We start from the raw sequence: 21,600 nt of genomic DNA, 5'->3' as shown, positions 1-21,600 counted from the left end.
ATGGCGCAGAAATTACTTAAGTGCGGGTTTTTTACACCGGTGGTGCGTTAAAGCGGCTTGCTTGGTAATTTCCCCCCATCGTGCGCGTGTGTGCGTGCGTGCGTGTGGTGTGTGTGAGCTGTCAGAGCTAGGGCCTGTCATTCCCGCAGAGCATGCACGCGCACACGCACGGACGCGGGAGTGGGTGGGAGCTCCGGTGTCCGGTGCGCTCTGGGCTGCGAGTGTGCGCGTGCAGTGTTATGGAGTTGAAGAGTGAAAGGAACGCACACACACACACACACACACACACACACACACACACACACACACACACACACACACACACACGCACACTGCTAGAGGAAGGAGTTGAGAGGAAGAGAGGGGAAGAGTTGGAGGGAGAGAGAGAGGGAGAGAGAGAGGGAGAGAGAGAGAGCGCGTATGAGAGAGAGCGAGCGAGAGTGAGAGACCTCGGCGGAAACGGGAGAGAGAGAGGGGAGGAGAGCTCCGTCTCTCCCGGTGCACTTGGCAGTCTAGTTGCGGGCTGCTGTGCTGTTGCTGTCGTGGCGTGGCTGGTCGCGCCAGGCGGGGAACTTCACCACACTGGAGCCCGGAGTCCCACTCTCTCACCTGCGCAGTTCGGAGCTGCCATGGGTCTCTCGCCGGGATTTACTGTCCTAATTCTTTTACCGGCCTTTCTGCTGCACACCAGCGGCCTTTACATCGCCAGTAGCGTTGGTGAGTAAACGTGGTCAGTGTTTATATTCCTCCCCGTTATCTGTCTTGTGATCTTCTCATCAGCTGCGCTCTGGAGAAGCTCCTCGTCTAGCGACGAGACACTGTCCCGTTTCTCATGCTCAGGTTTTAATTTATTTGTATTTTATTTAATTTTGCACATTTATTTTTTATTTTTTTGTTGTTGTTGTAAATAACACTGTTGTGCGCATTTGCAACTTCTGTTTGTCCTGCTGTGATGCTTTGCAGGGACTTTCCGAAGGTTACCCAGCGGTGCAAGCAATGTTATGGTTTTTGCCCCCTACCTCATCCCGGGGATGAATTTATCTAAAGGGGCATCGGATGCACCGGTTCACTGTGTCGGATCTTGCAGAGAAGTCGCCTAATATTATCTGATACGGCCGCTGTCGCATCTATCGATCCGTCACAGGACGCTGGAGTCGGATGTCAGTTTATTGATCACACTGTTATCAAATCATTCCTCCTACGCGACGGTTCAGGGGATATTAGCGGCGCGTGTTCGCTTTTAAGAGTCGGTAAACTTTATCAATTGGATATGAAAGGTGGATGGTCGCGGAACAATAAAGTGCACCCGAGGATCACATATCCGCACAAGGTGATATCATAACTGTGTGATGGCATTGACACCATGGAGTGGCCTTGGCTCGGTGTGTTTAAGAGTGTGTGTGTTGGTGTGTGTGTTGGTGTGTGTGTTGGTGTGTGTGTTGGTGTGTGTGGGCGCAGGGAGCGTCTCTCAGGTCGCACCTGTATTGTCACCGTCACTTGGAAACAGGAGACTCTTCTTAATTCAAGAAAATGTCAGCAGCAAATGTCTTCAGGCTTCAGTTCAACACGCTCACAGTGTCACAATAATGTAGTCATAATAAATAATTATAACTGTCGGATTATTTATCGCAAAAGCTGCTCAGTATGTTTCACAACATCAAGACGCATTTTGAGTGTTTTTTATTTTCTTTTTTCTGTTTTCGATGTTCAGTCGCTGTCGAGGTTATAGAAATACTTTTTTTTTTTTTTTTTTTTTTTTTCTTGCTCTCATATCGAGCAGCTCGACAGTGATAAAAACAGGGTGAGAAAGCCACGATTAGCATCTTGATCTTGCCCTGGCTTCCCTGTTGACGGTGGAAGGGCACCGGAGGTGTCAGGAGCGCAGCGCGGCGCAGCGCGCACTGCTGAGGCTGCCGTTTCCAAAGGCGCACAGCCGAGCACCGGGGTCGCCTCAGGGTTCATGGGTGGGGCTGTGCTGTGCGTGTGAAAGGTTACTGCTTTCATTTTTGGTTTTCGATGCATCATTGTTGCGTTTCTTTTGTCACAACATAGAAAATAAGGAATAATTGAATGCATTCTTGACATTTTCCCCGTCCCCTTTTTTCCCAAACCCCTTTCTTTCCATCCTCCCATACAATGACTCCTGGTTTATCCCCCATACCTCTCCCATGACGTCTCCCACTCTGCATTCCCTGGTTTCTTTTTATTTTCTAATCATTTTCCACATGTGCACATGTTACTCACTAACTGACATTCTTTCCCCTTCTCTCACCTTGTCTGTCTTCCTAGACTCCCTGCAGCACATGCTGGGGGAGTATGGACTGGTAAGGCCGATCAGTGTGGACGCAGAGGGCCGCTTCCTGTCACACGCCATCTCAGCCGGCCGCATGGCAGGAGGGCAGTCCCGTAGGCGCTGGAAGAGGGAGGTAGGAGAAGGCAATGATGAGTGGGAAGAACCAAGAGGAGCCGAGGAGAACCCGAAGCCCGCGGCTCCTCAGGAAAGGCTTTACTACAACGTCACCGTCTTCGGCCGGGAGTTCCACCTGCGCCTGCACCACAACGCCAGGCTGGTGGCCCCCGGAGCCAAGATGGAATGGCGAGATGACAGTGACAGCACACGGCACTCTGAGCCATTGCATGATGAATGCTTGTATGTTGGCGACATCGCAGACGCACCAGGAGCCACCGTGGCCATCAGCAACTGTGACGGCCTGGTAAGTGGACAACCTGTGTTACCTGCCTCCTGCCCTTATCTTCCTGGCCGCTGTCGTGTTCGCTGAGCTCGTGATAGAAGTGTCTGCAGACAGAGTAACATGAGGGGACACAGGGGAGCAGATCCAAATAGCAAAAGCAAGACATCCTGGCTTACTCCGTTTTTTGTTTTTTTTTCTTTTTTCAAAGACCGCAACACTCAGGATTTGTCATGGGGTCAACCTTGTGAATCACATTGCTCCTTCCCCTGTTGTCCTTTAAAGTGGCCTGCAGAGAGAAATACCTGAGTCATGTTTTTATCTTTGTCCTCTACCTCTTTTAGTTTACTCATGTATGGGGGGAAGGGAAGAGATTATTAAAGGAGTACACTGATATTTCACAGGTAACGTCAATACCTGTCACTGTTTCTGTTTATTCTCGGTGATCACTATCCGATACAGAAGCAGTGGACAAATAGCTGCCACGACAACTACGTTCAAATTTAAACTGCCACCATGAAATATTTTGGTTACACAACAGTTGCGAAGAGCCTGAACTGTAAATGCTTTTAATAGAGCTGATGAATAGAGAAAAAAAGAAAGCGATGGCAAACAGTTGGTGAATGGCTGTCAGTAAGGCAGAGAAGTGAGATACAGACAGTGTGAAGGCTGCGCGCAGGAGCTGAGACGAGAGGATGCAGGAATATGGAGGCCGGTGCTCAGGAAAGAGGTGGAGGGGACAGGTGAGAGAGATGGGCCTCAGGTGAAGCAGATACGGCGAAACATGCACATAAGAGGCTTTACAGGGGCTGATGAGATCGAGGGGGGAGGACTTCCCCCCCCTCATTAGGAAAAAGTGTTCATTAGTCAGCCAGATCAGCCCACCACTGGAGCTGAGCATCAGCAACTGGATCCGTTTAGGTTTGAGGACACTGGGGACTGAGTGAGCAGCTGAGAGAGCAGGCAAGGAGCCAGGACAGCACAGGCCTGACAAGCCCACTTAGCTTGACACCAGCCAGTGGCAACTCACTGCTGCTGCTGCTGCTGCTGCTGCTGCTGCTGCTCCTGCTGCTCCTGCTGCTGCTGCTGCGGCTGCTGCTGCTCCTGCTGCTCCTGCTCCTGCTGCTGCGGCTGCGGCTGCTGCTGCTGCTGCTGCTGCCTCTGGCCTGTCATTTTGAAGCCTATTGGCAATTTCCAGGAGATGTCACTTGTCAAAGTGTAGTAGGGTATAACAAATCAGCCAATGTTGATCTTTAGTTTTTCTGTGCACTGCCAGATTTTTTTTTTATTTTTTTAATGTTTGGTTTCTTTCAGGCATGCTTTACAAAAACATGCTTTTTACTGTCTGTGTGTGTTGGGAAGTGTTTTATAGGCTGTGATCTCTGTCCATTTTAGCTGGGAAACCGACAACCTCTCATTTAGTATAAGTTGAAAATCCCACAATCCACGACTGCCCAGAATACATAGACTGGACATTTTGACTGTTGCGTACATGCGACAGCTGTAGGTTGACATGCTGCTCAGAGGATTGTCGCAGTGTACCAATAAAGTTAAGAGGAAGAAAACAAACAACTCTGTTTTCTAGGACTTGTTGCAACAGAGGCTGACACTGTTGCCTCCTCGCTGAGGCCCATGAGGTTTCTCTGTATGAAGTTATGTGTGCTTTCTCTGGGCACTTTCTCTTACAATCAAAAAGCGCGCATGTTAAAGTCATAGGTGACTCTAAAAAAGCCCTATAAGAGGGATATATAGAGTGATATATAAGTGACTGTATTAACTCTGACTGGCAACCGGTCTGGGGGATCCCCTGCTTTTTACTCCTTGAGACCCTGGTCTGTGTAAAGCAGATAAAGTACATCATGGGTATTAGTTATTACATTTACCGCAACAATTTTGTTAATCGATAAAGAAACATACAGTTTTTTCTTTCCTTCACAAACAGGGAACAATATTGTGGTTCTGGGGTGTGTTGTGTTTGCTCTGGAAGTGTTCTGCATTGAACCTCATTAACATTATTCCCTTTTCTTATTACATTCTGTATCAGACACTATGGTGGAAACAGCAGTTTAACACACATTCCTATTTTATTGAAGCAAGTTTTGTTTTATGAGAAGAAACATATGTGTTTGTTGCGTACGTAGATATATTATTTGCATAATGTAAAGTAAAGTAAAAGGTTTGTTCAACAAGACATTTAAAACGTAAAGGAGGTTTCAGGTGTCTTTTCTTCAGCTTTCATAGCTATTGGATTTTCTTGTAAAAAAACTTAATTTCTGTTTGACTTATTTTACTGCAACAGAGACACTGGCACAAAATAAAGGAACTGGCAGTATTAAAAGTCCTTTTTATTTTGAAGCGAACTGCTAATATTAGCTGAACTCAGTTTAACACTCAAATGAATTCCAGTCACATTTACTCCGGAAATATTTAGTATCATCTACTAAATTACAAACAGATCAAAATGTGAGTCTGTTCATAATTAAGTTTGTAGATGCAGTTTTTGAGATGACATTCTTCGATTTCGGGACTTTCTAAAACTACAGAGAGAAATGTTTATAATGCACAGAATGTTACAGGAATTTACTGACAGAATTATTGATCATTTATAACTTACGGATATCAGATAAACATCCAAAATAAGGGGGAAAAACCCTTTTTGTAATAATCACTGTCCTGCTGTCAGCTCACATTCGATCTGCTTCACTTTGTCCTTGGACAACTTCATGTCTTTACTCATCAATTCTTACAACCCGTCCAAGCGTGCCACGAAATACCGCCAAGCTCCGTCCGGCTCGGCCCATATCTGCCTTTTGAAATCCAGCAGCTCATCTCAGCTCCTCTTCCTCGCGCACACAGACACCTTTAGAGGTTGTTCCTAGTCATGGACAAAACGTTTGTACTGGAGGCCACAGATGCTAATTACAGGCCAAAACTTTGTGCAGTCCTTAAAGGGGGAAACAAATCTGTGTAAAAAAAGGAAAAAAAAAAAAAGCACACAACGATGACAATAATAATAATAATAATAGTAATATCATCAGAGTAATGTGTGTGTGTGTGAGGGGGCGGGGGGGGGTGGTACAAGCACAAAAAGTAACAATTGAGCAGAATGAAAGAAATAGAGAAACCAGTGGGAAGGAAACTCTTTGACTGGACAAATGACCTTTGGAGGGAATTGGATTTCTGTGTAGCTGCAAAGCCGTGATCAGCTGGTTCGTTCCCTGGATGGCTAAAAGGAGGCAGCACTCTGTACAGTGAGCATGCTGAGGTGTGTGTGTGTGTGTGTGTGTGTGTGTGTGTGTGTGTGTGTGTGTGTGTGTGTGTGTGTGTGTGTGTGTGTGTGTGTGTGTGTGTGTGTGTGTGTGTGTGTGTGTGTGTGTGTGTGTGTGTGTGTGTGTGTGTGTGTGTGTGTGTGTGTGTGTGTGTGTGTGTGTGTGTGTGTGTGTCTCCCCGTCCAAAATGAAATTAAACTACATCTGGTACTGTGTTTCTCTGATAGTGCTTGAGGAGGAGATCGCATGAATCATTTAAAAAGCTTCCACTTCATACATGAATGTTTTTGTGTGTGTGTTTGTCTGAAATCTATTTGCGGATGGGACTTGGGGTTTAAAGTTGTTCAGTGCCTCTGAAATTTCTTCCCCGAGAACACTGATTTTCAACAGGAAACTCACAACGGGTTATTTGTCATGTTTTGATATGCCCCAGCAGGAAAGGCCCAAGTTTAGATAATACTGGCATTGATGACTGAAATTGATTGAGCCATTTGGTGTCAGAGCCCTGCTTCTCTGCACGCTGGCTCGAAAGAAAACCTGCAAATGGGTCTACTCCATTGACAATATAATGCAAAGGTTCACAAAAATAAACAGACATTTCTTTTCAAATGTTCTGTTCTCAGTTGTAAATCCAGGTCAGATCAGGGTCACGCAACCATTCAAAGCGGCATATTTGTAGGAATTGTCTTACCTGATTATTTTGTGCATTAACCTGCAAAGCATGGAAGGAGAAGAAAAGGGGGACACCTTTTTTTTTTTTTTCTGTATTTCAGGTCAGAGGTGCAGGAAGAATTGGTGTAACATAAACAATCGTGTTCCTATTCAAAGGGAATCGTGGCTGCTTGCTGAACGGTGTATTTGCTCATTACTCTAAAAAGGGAAAACAAATGAAAGCACGTCTCACACTGAACTGAGAGCTGCTGGAAACAGCTTTTCAGTGAGGTGCGCCGAGGTACTGGGTCCTGATTCCCTCAGAATCAGAAATACAAATATATTCCCCCAAATATAGTCAGCGTTTGATCGAAGGGTTATGTTTCAGATCTCTTATCAGCATTCTACCCGCATAGAATGAACATGCAAACTCCCCTCGGAGGCAACAGCCAGTGTTTGAACCCATGGGCTTCTCACTGTGAGGCGAGAGCGCGAACCACTGCTCCACTATGCAGTCCTACTTTATTAATCCTTTACAGGTGCTCCACACAGAATAGAATATTAAAATATCAAATAAGACAGAGTAAAACATTAAATTAACAAACAAAAAAAACATAAGTAAATAAATGTACAAGGATATATTCACATTTACAAGGCAATGGTTAATATATATATATACTCAGTTAACGGGATTGACATCTACGAACTGTGCACCACCTAACACACATCGAATAAAAAACAATAAATAAAAACAAAAAACATTACAATGGTCTTACCTTTAAACATAAATTAAGTTCACATGTAAATCCTTCTGGATGAATTATTATCTCCTGCAGGGATTGGAAATCCAGTTTAGAAAATAGTTTGATCTGGGATATACAGTATAATCCTAAATTGTGAGTGAACTGGCTCTGCTCTTGTCTGGGGGCATTTATTTTATTTTTTTAAAACGTCTGATTGAAAACACACGGAGTCAGTGGCATGCTCGCACGGTTTGTGAAGGATTGTGCAGTCAGGGTGAGGCTCAGTCGGTACACGTGGCTCTCTCTCCGCCAGAGTTGAACAGAAAATGTGCAAATGTAGCCATTTTTTATGATAAAAAAAAAACAATCAATTGTTTAAGTTGAATGGAAAATGTATCTATAGTTCAAACCAGAGGATGAATATGACAATTTATTTATGATATATTTTGTTCTTTCCACGATGGCAGGCGAGGCCCTGCCTCCAGTGACTACATGCCACTGCAGCTGGTACATTGAAGAGCAAAAGGAAGAGACACCTGCAGGCTTTACAGCTGAGCAAATGGGTATTTCTGTAAATCTTCGAGATATATGAGAAGCATGGTCTCAGGGACAATTACCATCAGGAGGTGGTTTTGTTGAGTACAGTGTTCTGCTCCCAGACAAATTTGATCCCAATGCTGGAATCTGGCAGGTTTGATATATCACGATGAGTAACTGCATTAAAAAGCTTGCTGTCATTAACTGAACCTTATTCATGCATGTATTCCCCCTGCAGATTTACACAGTATTTATTCACAGATGCTGATACTGCTAGCTGCGGCGGACTCATGTTGGGAACTTGTGGGTTTGAGATCAGTTACGTTCACGTGTGACTTGTCTCTTTTTATTCCATGTAGTAAACAAACAAGGGGAGACAGAAACGTTAATAGTTCCTGAACAGTTAAAAAAAAAAAAGACGTTTTTTTCCTGATATGTATCCCCTATTTTTTTTTTTTTTTTTGACAAAGTAAAACATTATAGCTTAAGCTTTCTAATTCTGTACAGGGGAATTCCACTATAACTACAGGCTCGTGGCCAGGCACTCATGGGTTTTCACTTTGGAAGTATTTCCATTGTCAAATACATCAAATCCACTTGTCCTTTCTAACCTTTCCTCTAATGATCAGTACTTTTACTATAGAAAAAACTTCACTAAAGAATACAGTAATAGAGTTGGAGCATATTTCTCCATACAGACTATTAGGTGGTCTCGTGCTTTGCACAGAGACATTTTAATACCATATGTGACTGATCCTAAACCTGTGCATGTCATGCACCAATATGAATCCACAATGGCAACTCGGAGGACTGCGAGAAGAAGTTTGGACCGACAAACGATAAAAGCCTTAAATGTCCACCAGGTAGAGATTGACAAATCAATCGTCACTTCTTCCCAAAGTGTCAAATATACTCAAGTATTAACGGTGTTGAGATAAAGATACCTTACTTACAGTTGAAAGAGAAATGCCTGACATGTTGTACTACAAGCTGACTGTAGTGCTGCACCTCCACGTAATTATCTCTGCTGTGAGGCTTCCTGTTGGGCCTCAGCAGCTGTGGTAATCAGCAGGTTCTCACAAACATTGTGGCGGCGATAGCCTAACACTGGGAATTGTTGGTACATCCGTGATGTTGATAGGCGGGGGGGAAGAAAAGAAGAAGAGCAGCGGGATGAGAAGCGATCTTTACGTCTCATTTTGTGACAGAGGAAGTGTGTTACCTGTTATCTTGCGTTTTACGCTTAAAAAAAAAAAAAAAAAAAAAATCCAGGTGGAAGCACACCTGGATGGCGAGATGGATGTGTCCACAGCTGCAGACTGTTAAACACACACATGCAGGAAAGGCACGCCACGCCACGCCCACAGAACGCTCAGGCACATAGTCACTACGTATAGCAACAAGAAGTAAAGTTTTCTCTGGGACATTATCACTCCGCTACATGATAAAAAAAAAAAAATGAAGAAAAAAATGAAAAAAGAAGCCGTGCACATATTTCTCTTATTGTCTCCGCCCCTTGCTTCTCTTGCTCTCTGGTGTTTCTTGGCCAGCAGCAGCAGTAGCAGCAGCAAGCAGGGGAGCTCTCCTAATGATGGTATTAAAACAGTCAGGAAAATGACAGAGAAAGAGAAAGAAGAAGAATGTTGCAGACAGCGTCTTGCTCCCCAACACCCACAGATTCCGCTCCAGCAAGAAAGAAACCGACAGCAAGAGACGCTGTTCCTTTAGTGTGCAGTCTTTGTCTGTTTTTAGTAACAGCTCTGCTCCTAAGCGTTGATCAGACAAGTGGTGCTGCGGGTTGAGGGTATTGCCCGCTGTCGATGTGGAATAAAGTTCACCTCCAAGAAGCTGGCCGTGGATAAAATGAACCAAAGAATATTTCATGCTTGCCAATCATATATTGCAGCCATCATCTTATGTTGGCAGATAATTAGCTCTGATACTGTGCAGGTGCCCCCCCCCCCCCCCCCCCCCCCGCCCTCCTTTTTTTTTTTATTCTCTGCTTCGCCATATTTCTGTGTGACTTTGTGCTTCATGTGTGTTATTAGTACACAGCAGGAATGCTGGAAGGCAGCAGTGTTATTTCACTGCATTCATTGAAAAGACTCGAACATCAACAGCAAGGAGAAATGCCAAAGCATTGACAGGTGCTTTATTAATTTATTTTCTGTGGGCGGGTGCTTGGAGGTGGCACATTTCTTGCCAATAGCTATATATATGTATATATATAATCAGAATCATGTTAATTTAAGGCAATGCTGCGATTGTAGTATAATTAGAAAGTGTAAAGTTACTTAATGAAACAGAGAAATCACAAAACGCACAAAGACACACATTCGTGTGTGTGTGTGTGTTTGTGTGTGTGTGGACAGAGAACCAGGCCAATCTCCATGACACCCCCAGAACTACACTAAATGCCACTGACACGGACACTTGCGCCGGCCATGCCCCTGGAATACACTCAGTCATTACCTCTGCATTAGAAGTCAATAGAGGAGGCAGCCCTGGGCAGAGCCAGCTCATCCATCCATCCAGTCGGGCCCGGCAGTTAAGCTTGGTCAGGCGTGTTAGCTCGCCGGGCCCTACACTGTGTTATTCCACCCCGGGTCACACGATAAGCAGCTCTCAACTGTAATCAGCTCAAATTGAAATGATGACATCAATTACAGCGCAGCGCACAGCTGTTATTGACCCTCGCCCTCACTGGCCGTGTCGACTGGGCTCCGAGCAGGAAGGGGGGGGGGGGGGGGACAGAGAGGGGTGAGGCCTGCAGGAACCGCAGGGCTGGAGGGAGCGCTGGGTGTGCAGAAAGCCAGACTGCTGAGGCACGGTATGAATGAACAGACAGATAGTGAGAGAGAGAGAGAGAGCAACGTATTCTCAGTATCTGATTGCAGGTTCCACCCTGCAGTGTAGCTCCACTCAAACACACAATTACTCAATCTAGAGCTATTATCAGACAGAGAGAGGAAGAGAGGGAAAGAGAGATAGAATCAGACAGAGTGGGCTCATTCTCAGGAATGCTGCACGGAGCAAACGAGTGCTTTTACCAGAGCTGTGATTACTGCCGCTCACTCGGTGCACTTAACCAGCCCCCTTGTCGCTCTTTCCTCTGCCTCTCTGTCATTCACAGAGTGCTGGCGCTGAGCACAAGGTTTGTTTGAGTGGCTGAAATTACAGGAATCACCCGAGAAAATAGAGCCGTGGAACCCTGGCAGTTCAGGGAAACACCTCTGTGATGTCATTATTACGGCAGATACACGCTGAGCTCACGTGGCAGTGGGGATGCACTGCCAGCGCTGTTTATTTAACAACGGCTTGTAGACGTATTTGAGATTACGCTGTCACTGAGGGGTGAAATATCTGGAATGGGATCAGCTGTGTGTCTCACAAGTATGGTGATAAAGATAAAAAAAACTTCCTCTATCCCTGGGAAGTGCAGATTTTCCCACCTGGAAAAGGGTGGCGTTTACAAGGTGTAAATAAAAGATGTAAATATGAAAATAAATGTGGTGAGGCTCTATTAAAATAATAAATTGAATGAATTACCCATCCATCCATCTTCTATACGGATTCGTGCAGTGCAGGGTAGCAAGGCGCTGGAGCCAATCCAGTTAACAGTGGGGGAGGTCATGGAGAGGTCACCAGTCCATCGCGGGGCAGACACAAGAGAGACAGACGTTCACACACACTCTCACTCACACACTATCAGGTCACCAATGAACCTCACGGTAGCTGGAAACCCAGAGATGGGGAGAACATGCAAACACCGCACACATAAAGTCCCCGGCCGGTATTTGAACTCTCAACCTTCTCGCTGGGATGCGAGATTGCTTGAATGAATTATGGCCGTTGTAATTAATAAATCATATTTTAATCGCAAAGCGTTCGATGCAAGAAACCAAACTTTTCTATTAAAAGTGAATTTGATAGAGACTGTTTACTCAACAGAGGCGGCGGCTGTGCAGAGCTGCGTTCCACGCGGGGGTTTGTTGCCGCATGCATCTTTTGGATCAGTATGATCATTATGCATGATTCATTTAATATAAATGCATTTAAGATATTCAATCGTTACCTAATATTGTAACCCTAATATTAGTAGATAATTACTGACTGTTTAAAAAAAATTCCTTTTTGTGCCACAAGCTGGTGTTGTGAGTCACTCTGGCGATTTTAAACTGCTCAATATAAATATATCTCTTAAAAAAAAGTACATTGTTATGTTGTTTTACAAAGCGACTTTGGCTGCTCTGTATCACTCTTTAATTTCTTAGTGTATCTTGTCTGGTAATGTTAAATACAATTATAAAATGAATCCATAGCACAGCAAGTTGTTCTTTACAAACTTGGTATAATCTCTCTTCTACATCCAGCTTCCTGTTTATTAATATTAGCTCACAAATGTGCAGGTTAGGGTTAGACTTTATATACGTGATAATTACAATATTGATTATTCTTATTAATAAATTAATAGATTGTATTTATAGCCCCCATTTTACAAAACATGTGAGCTTATAAAATATTCTAATAATCTAAAATACTGTATGTTTAATTTTAAGCACTAATAAGTAAATATGATTAAGAATAAAACAAGAAAAGACTTGAAATATTGTATTTTCAGCAGAATAAATCAAAAACTAGAGCAGGCACTCGGTAGAGCGCATACCTTCGCCAACGCCGCATTTGTCACCATGGAAACCAATCAGTTACCTCGACTACCACCACAGCACTCCTTCCATCATTTCTCATGGCCGTTTTGATTGCTTCATGTTGTTGCTTTGCTAAAGTGAAATGATGTTCCATTGGTTTTCTATTCTTTTGTGTTCCTTGAACGCACCATCAGAGTGAGTGAGCATGTGATTGGCTGAATGTGGAGAAAGGGTGTGGGGGGGGTTTTCTCCCAAAATCTCCCTGAACAGTTAACAATTCGGGTTAATAGTTTTTGCGAAACGTTTGTGAACTACTTACGTGCATACAAACCAAGAAATAAATAAGTACATACTCATGGACAACAACTTTCGTTGGCGAAGGTTTTCAGGTTTTCATGGTTTTCACCTCTAAGTGATTCGGTAACTTGATGATTTCACAATCAGTTAAACGTAGTCTTATTGATTTTGAAGAATCGGTGTTTAGGAGAGCGTTACAGAGATCACAATGTGGCCAAATGTACTGTGTCTCTTCGATCTGAGTGGTATTGACACACAAATCTATAACTGTGTTAATCTGAAAAACCCAAAAAATGGGAAAAGAAATGACTTGTGAATAAACGCAGGCCATTTTGGAAATGTTTGTCTGCCTGCCGGGCAGCCACCATGGCCATGAGTCAGTCAGTCAGTTACCGAGCCAGTCCCAGGGGGCCGCAGGGCCGTGCAGGAAACTAATCGATGCCGGCCACATCAGCAGTTCTGCAGGTCCCAGCAGCCTTCGTGGAGCAACTTGGAAATGGGATGAGACGTTTTCCCCTTGTTCCAGAGTCTTAACAAGCCTTCTGCCTGCCTACCCTTGACCGACCCGGCCCACGTCTCCTGTGGCCACACCGTTTTACCTCCCAGCCACCACACAGGTGGCTTTGTACTCTTAAAGCTTCCGCTCGTCTGGAAGTTTTCCCCACATAATCCTCACAAACAAAACACAACATGAGAGGGAGGGAGGGAGGGAGGGAGGGAGGGAGGGAGAGAGAGAGAGAGAGAGAGAGAGCGAGAGGAAGAGGCAGACAGGAGGAAGAAGAAGGAGAGTAACTCAAATGGGGGAGGGAGGCAGCGTGCAGTGGAATCTTAATGTGCATAAACCTGAACAAGACCAACAGCAACATCATAACATGGCCACCTGCTCGGCGCTGTCAGGGAGGATGGAGAGGCCTCGTCACCGGGTCTTTTTTAATTAGCATGAATCTTCTGCTTTACATTGTCTCTTCGTCTAATCTAAGGTCACTTGCCAGCTTGCAGAAGCCGAAACGCACTGATCATGGATATTTAATGTTTTTCTCTACAGGAGCACTTAGTCGCACCCTCCGCACACTAATAATGATAATAAGTGTGCCTTTTCTCCAGGCTTTGGTCCTTTACTTTTCATCGCTCCCTTCTCACCTCCATGCTTTTGTGTGCATGGTCGCAATGGAGCATTCACAGTAAAGCAAAGCTCGTCTGTCTGTCAGCATCTCTGTCTGCTTCCAGCATCTCTGGTTGGAAATCGTCTCGCTTGTTGCAGCAGGCAGCTAAGCGGCAAGAATCGCACCTCATAAGAGAAACTCACACCCTCCTCATCTTACTAAGGCTTCCTGTTTTTGTTTTCTGCAATAGAAAAAAAAAAAAAAAAAAGAATCACTTTTTCTTCTCCCTGTGTATTATGTTCGGGGAGGGGGTTGCCAGTGCATAAGGACCTCGGGAATTGTTACAGTACAAGCATATGAAATATATTCTAAAATAATATATTGTATTCTAATAACTGACTCTGTGGGGGCTGGAGTGGAGCAGCAGAAACAAAGAAACACATCTACTGCTTTGATCACGGTGACTGATCGTCTGCCAACGTGTACAAGGAAAGCTTTGAATACAGCCTTACAATTATATAATCCGTTTGCCAAGATCTAATGGAGACTTTGAGATGACCTTGTCCACGTAACCAAGCTCCCTGGGTGTGTTTGGACGTATTCTCAGAGTGAGGGAGACGGCTGAACACCTCGTCAACACCTGCGTCAGGTTCCCAAAGTGTGATTAAACAGGAAAAAAGTAGTGCAAGATCACAATTATATTTATCATACCAGTCAATATCTAAAACAGAAAAAAAAAAAAAATCAACTGCTTCTGTTGATTTTAAAATTGCCTTTAGCCAGAGATCCCTGAGAGAGTAAGAAATTCAGTACATGAAAACCGGGAATAGTGTGAGCTGCAAGCAGAAAATCTATTTTGATAAAGAGATCATGAAACAAGGAAAGTTATTAAATCACGTCAGTCATCCAGTCATTTCAATCCTTATTTACGGAACGTTTATAGCCCGCACGAGTGTATGGTCGGGCAGATTTCTCTATTCTTGATGGTAAGACTTTGCCGTGGAGTTTTCATTTAGAATAACAGTATAATAACACCGCGCTCCAAGGTTGTTGCAATGCTCGGTATAAATCTTTGACCCAGTTTTCTTTGTGTGAAAACATGACAATTGATGCTCGAGGACTTGTAGCTGCTAAATGTGTCGCTCCCTTCCTGTCACGGTTTGAGAAGTCGATCGACTCGTGCCGTTCTGACTGCTCTAAGATGCGAGTGCCGTCCTTTTTGATCAAATCTCGTTTTAAACATGCAGTATCCAAGTATCTATGTTGAAACCTTTTCTCTTTTTTTTAATGGGAAACAAACCCTTCTTGGTCTCTTCTGTTGGCACCTGATTACATTTGATTTGAAGACTTAATATTGAAGACGAGTGTGTAAACAAAATGAATGTAATCTTTCCTCATGAGTCAAATACAAGCATGACACCAGAGGGAAGGAAATCGTGTTAAAATTGTTAATAATTGAAATCTCGGTGATCTACGAAAATACATGTAAAATGTGGTGAAATCAAAATCCATCCAGCAATTTAATGAAGAAGAATACATGACATGATCATCACAAAGAGGTACAACCCAATGCAGTGTTGCCTGCGGTCATGTTCATTTAAATAAACATCAACCTTCTTCTCATTTGTGGTTTAAAACTCCTATATGATTGATTAAAAATATTAAAAAATAAAGCGTTTACTTTGAAATTGGGCTGCCACTGTGTTTGGGAATGTAACTAATAAACTATTGATTTTCCGATATCATTTTTGTCCCCAACTCTTTGTTTGCGTTAGAAACTTCTTTTTAAAAGCCACGTTTGCCGTCTGAAAAACGCTTCGCGGCCTAAACGTCAAGCTCCCTCTCGTAGCCAGCTATGACCGCGAGAGAGAAAATCAGGGCACAGATCAATAAAGAAGCCATCACGCCAACTGTAAAGCTGTTTCTTCGTGAATTGCCTATGTTTGTTTAAGTGCCGTTTGGTTTTTCCGACACCGAGGTGTCCTACTTTGTCACATATTTGTGGTTGCATTAAGTGCCTGAAATGGGAATAAAAGTGTAAAAAGACGAGTGATAAAATCATTCCGCTGTTGCATTTCTCCTATTATTGCTTGAATTTTTAAGGCCATGTCGGCAAAACTCTTCATTTCTTGCCGCTGCTCACCTCGCACACACAGACACACGGCGCTCCTCTTACAGTGTGATGATTGACAGCATCACTTGGAACACAAAGGGAAATTTTTTATTTTTTTTCCCCCCTCACAGGCTAATCCTGTGCGTCTCTCTTTCGCACACGCCGACACTCAGGCACAGATACACGGGGGAGAGGGGACTTATTGTCAGGTTGCGCTCTATCTCCACAGTTCATTTCTAATCCCCTCTGTCTCTCCCTCTCTCTCTCGCTCTCTCTCTCTCTCTCTTTGTCTGGCTCCCTTTCTTTTTCATCCACTTCTACATGCACAGCCAGCACCCCCAGCACCACCACATCCCCCATCCAGGCTGTAGATCTGGGATCTACCTCGCAAGTGCCAATCGTGGCCAAATCTGGAAGACATTGTGAGAAGAGGGGGATGAAGGAGGAATAGAAAAGCTCTCCTGGACTCTCGGAGCGGGTGTGGCAACAGCTGACGGATGCTCTGTGATCGGAACCTCCCCTCTTTCATTTTTTGTTGGTGTGTGACGGTGCACAGCCGCCACCCACTTCCCTCTCTTTCTCCAGCACTTCTTTTTTTCATTTTCATCAACCTACTGGGGGACAGAAACACATTTTTACTCCCGGGGTTGATGTTCTTTCCCTCGGTCTCTCTGTCTGTTCAAACAGTGTGTATGCATGTGTGTTTTGGGGAATATTTAGGCTTTACGAAGATTTTCTACATTTACTTGCGGAACCATTTTGCCAGTTTGACTGTGCATAAAGTATTTGTGGCCTGAGAACAATAGTCTAATGTTTTGTGAAAGATTCGCTCAATAAACACACGGAGGTATTCTTTCTTACACAGCTTTCCGTTGCCTCCACACATATTTCCTCTCGGCGATGTGTGTTGGCACATTTCCACAGTCACCCTGTGCTAATCTGACTTTCTCTCCGGTCAAGGAATTTCTCAGTTTGGGGTCAGTTGCAGTGGCCGCTCAGTTTTTCACTGTGTGCAGGCTGTTTGAGGCTGAGCACAAGTCCCCAGTATCCCCTTCATAAGTCTTCCTGTGCGATTTTGCAATGAATGGGTCAAATGAACGGCTTTACCAAAGCAGTGCGCTCTGCAGGTGATGAATACAAAAGGAAGAGTTACACAGTCGATATATATATATTTGATATCTTATATAGTCCATTTTCCAAAAAAAACTCAAAAAGTAATTTTCGAGTTCATTCAGTCCAGTATACCTTTTACAAGCCCAAACAGCCGGGGAAAATTCTCAACTTAATTGTTCACCCTTTGCTCCCAACCTGTCAGGGATGACAGGATTTGACATGTACGTCTCACCATGACAACCTTTAGGTCGTTTATCATAAATGGAAAATTCTACCAGAGAGCAGAGGAACACGGCTTGGCGTCCATAGAAGACACAACAGTTACCAGTGCGTCACATATTTGTAAGATGAGCTTGTCGGTAATAACAGGCAGTGATATTGAGGAACTGCCAAATATTGGAAGTTTTCTTGGAAAAAAGGAGCAGAAGCTTTCACTCCCTGCACATTTCTGACTGTGCTTGAGCTATAGAATCAAAATAAATGTCATTAATCTAATAGAAGGCTTGACCAACATATACAGTTATTCTTTTTTCCAACTTTTTTAACGGAAATGCATGTTTTTGAATTACACATTAGTTTATATTGGAACTTAATTGTATATTTTTTATAAACTATAAAGCTCTATAAAAGAAAGTGGAGAGACAACATTAAAATGGGGGGAAAACTTTGATAAATACTTGTGCTGTCTTCAGCCCTCAGCCCCGGGGTGATCTGCCAAACTGTTTTTAGTCTAGAACAGTTTAATTTGATCGAGAGAAGGCAACTTTATATTTGCAATGGCTCGAGACGAGGGTGCAGCATGCCGTGAGGTGTGTCCTCACCTCTGCTAAATTAAGTTTTTATGGCTATTGTGGACAAAATGTTTCTCCTCCCCTCAGTAATTGTTACTTCACTCGCATACCATAGAAAAACACAAATGTTTATTTTTTTAAGTAAAATGTGGCTTCTTCAGAATAGTTTATAGCTGACAGTAAACAGTAGATTTAGAAATAGGCTGGAGCTCACCATACAACATGTGCTGATCCTGTTTCTCTTTTCCTGGATTCAGGAGTTTAGTCTGATCGATGTCTGCTCAGTGGACGAAGAATGAGGCTCTAGACTTTTTTTAATTTCTAAATTAGGTTGATGTTTTAGTGTAACTCCTTTCTTCTTTTGCACTTGTTATGCACCTCCTGCCAATGACCATCCATCATTATCTCGCTTTGGCCCTCTCCACGTCTGCCTCCCTCCCTCCAGCCATAGTGCGTAGAGGTCATAGGCCGAGCCACAAACTGTTGGTGCCTTAAACTCACTACTTCTACCAGCGAGGCCAGTCCATCATGTTACCCTCAAACTCTGCCGAGGAAGACCGCGCTCCGCTCTCTTCATTATGCTTGTATTCTGGCTCTTGATGGTTTTCCTTTTTACAATTCTGAGGCGTAGCAAGGCAAGGCAAACGTATTGCTCGAGGATTATTCAAACACAAGGCATTTCACAGTGCTTTACAAAGAAATAAAATGAATATGATAATAAAAGAAATACATTAAAGGTTCGAAAGAAAGAAAAAAAATACATTAAAGCAAGCAATGAAGAATCTTAATCGCCAGATTTTTAAGCATTTTACTGAGTCTTTCCCACAACGGCTGACCATACGGTCCACTTTGGGACCGACCACATAGATCCTTTTGCTCAACTTTACTCTGCGCTTTACTACAAGGTATTTGGCGTCCCAAATCACCTACAACTACTTCGTCCCCTCATCGGAGGACACCCACGTCGTGCTGTTCATTATATACTTGACAGAGACAGCACTGAAAGACTCTGGACAACAAACAACAAAATACAAACTTAGAAACTGTATTTCTTTAATAACAAGGAGCCAATTTAGTGAAAAGAACATCACACCACAGGTTTATACCGTCATAATAATGTTTTGTATCCATAAAAATAATAATTCATATATCCTCTTCAAAACAAGGCAACATTTTTGATATGGCTTCTGAACGGTGAAGACTTTGCTCTGAATTTTATGACGGACGTCACGATACGTGTGTCGGACTTACATTTGAAAGTTGTCCGCCCAAACTCCACCACACAGTGGATTTTGGTTTTGGTATAAATATTGTCCTTTTAAGTGCATTTTGATCACTTGGTGTAGAAATGCTCGGTGTAACATACACGTCTGTGCTGTGCTGCGTCCATCGTGGTCTGTTGCAGAGTTGTGATGCTGCTTTACCTGTTGCTCTCAAGGTAAACCAGGTTGTTGTTAATTAGGAGTCAGATTCTAGTGGATTTTAGTGTGTGTTCAGTGTGTGTGTTCAGTGCGTGTGTGTGTTCAGTGTGTGTGTGTCATGTGATGGACTGGTTCAGGGTATACCCTGTCTCCCCCCACAGTCAGCTGGATAATAGATGGACGCCTCATGCTGCTTCGCTGCGTGCCAGACGACATTCAGTGGATGTAGAAGAATTCACAAAGTGGATACGAATTTTATAATACTGTTCACAAACATGAAGAAAATTGATTAGATGAGACATGAAAATGTGTGGGACTTTCATTTTTCGGCAGCAATATAAAAGCTGGGATCTTTGTGGAGTGTGTTGGTTTACCCTGATTTCTTCTCAGACGCTGTTGGACATTGCCGCTGTCTTTTTTTTTAGGCTGCAGTTTCTGAAGCTCATCCCTCAGTTGTCTACAGGGGGAGTGGGTGGGTGAGGCAGGGGGCTGGGGGTAATTTGGTTAGTGGAGGTAACTATGAGATATGGTGGAGTTGAAGGCAGGCCTTTTGACACAGCCACTCGCTGCTGCTGTGCTGTGATGTATAATAGCAATACGAGACCAGAATGGCCTGCGTGAAACACACACACACACACACACACACACACACACACACACACACACACACACGGAGTAAATTGAAAACACAGTAAATGGAAGCTATAGGCTTTCCTTCAACCATGCAATGTACCAAGCGCAACCCCGTGTGTGTTCTCAGGATTATGGGTGTCTGTTTGATGTCTGTGAAAATGTTATGTGAAGAAGTCTCGGCAAAATTGCATAAAATCCTTTTTCCACCCGGAGCTTGAGTCGTTTTTGCTCTCTTTCAGAATATGATAGTTTAAGTGGCTTTTTTTTTCTGAAGCCCAGACCCGGCGCGCTCGGCTCAAAGCAGGAGTGAAAGGGGGCTGATTTCCTTCCACACAATGTGATTGTAGAAAACCGTGGCTGTTGACTCTGCTTCCAGGCCCCAGTAATTGGGGGCAATAGAAGAGCGTGGTGTTTCCCCTGTAGATGAAATCTCGGCTTGAGCTCAGACTGGGTGTGAATTACAGCATCTACTGTATTGCACTGCTCAGAGAGAGAATGATGCACATGTGTCTCTGTGTGTGAGAGATGAACATGTCTGAGGGTTTGTGGGTGTACCGGCACAGATTTATTTGTCTGAAGGTGGTGGGATTCCCCCGGTGATCGCCGCTTTGATAGCCGGCCTTATCTTCCGTTTTTCTGGAGGTGACTTTTCTCTGAGGAGATGCTGTATAAATGTTTTTGTTTTTTTGTTCTCTAAGTGTGATTGCATGTGTGCCGTTTGTGGATCTGGGATTAGGGGTATTTGTTTGTCCACTGATATGTTGTATTCACAGATGCTCGCGGATCAAACGGTTGAACGGTGATTCTGCGCTGATGTGTCAACGTTTTAATTGGCGCCCACAAATGTATGCGCTATAATATATGCTGGTATATACATTCACACACTCTCACAGCTCCGGGATACTTTCCTTAGGTTCGTTCTCGCTTGCCTCGTGTGGATGGGAAGGTATTATTTTACACACTAAGTAAATGAGGAGAAGGAAATGTGAATACTTTTGGCACATAGAGTTGTGGTAGGTTAGAATGTAAAATACTTTAAAAGCAGATATACAGATTGTAATAGAATGCTGAGAATACATTCTTTAGATAATTTTGCATGTCAGACTGAAGATGTCAGTCATCTGTATGGTCACCTGGGATTGACTCTGTGGGATTGGCTATGTAGAGGATGGATGAAGGATTTCACGATTTGTTCAAACTATAGATCTTCACATTGTAGCCCTCTCTATAAGTTAAAGATATGATTTGCACATCGATCGAGAATTTGATTAAATATAATTACTGATATGCAGACATCCTTCATTTACGCATATCGATAATGCCGAAAAGTGCCAAGCGGTTGTAGGCGGCATCAGTACAAACAAGGAGTAAACAGATGTTTAAACAGGTGTTATACACATCTGTGCAGTTGTTACCTTTCTGTCGAAGTCGCTAACATGTCAGATGGTCGAGACAAAGTGGCTTTTACAAGACCGACACGCATTATCGAAATACAGAAGTCATACATCGTCACCTCTGCTGATCTGTTTTCACGCCACACAAAAACGTGAACGTGAAGACGCCGCGCCGAGATGCTTTGACAGTTCTATA

General features: G+C 43.7%; 1 protein-coding gene across 1 annotated transcript in view; it reads left to right on the top strand.

Annotated features, from left to right (window-relative positions):
- The first annotated feature begins 317 nt into the window (after window positions 1–317).
- LOC308110855 (A disintegrin and metalloproteinase with thrombospondin motifs 2-like) overlaps window positions 318–21,600 on the top strand; it is a 122,712-nt gene continuing 101,429 nt past the window's right edge. Inside the window, exons 1-2 of the mRNA XM_080465467.1 lie at window positions 318–717; window positions 2,290–2,714. Coding sequence (XP_080321593.1) covers window positions 630–717; window positions 2,290–2,714 — 513 coding nt within the window. The 5' untranslated portion in view covers window positions 318–629. The remainder of the gene's footprint in view (window positions 718–2,289; window positions 2,715–21,600) is intronic.

Source organism: Lipophrys pholis (genome assembly GCF_963383615.2).
Source record: "Lipophrys pholis genome assembly, chromosome: 6".
Taxonomy (NCBI): Eukaryota; Metazoa; Chordata; class Actinopteri; order Blenniiformes; family Blenniidae; genus Lipophrys; species Lipophrys pholis.
Note: the sequence above shows the minus strand (reverse complement) of the source record. Positions and strands in the feature narration are given on the sequence as shown.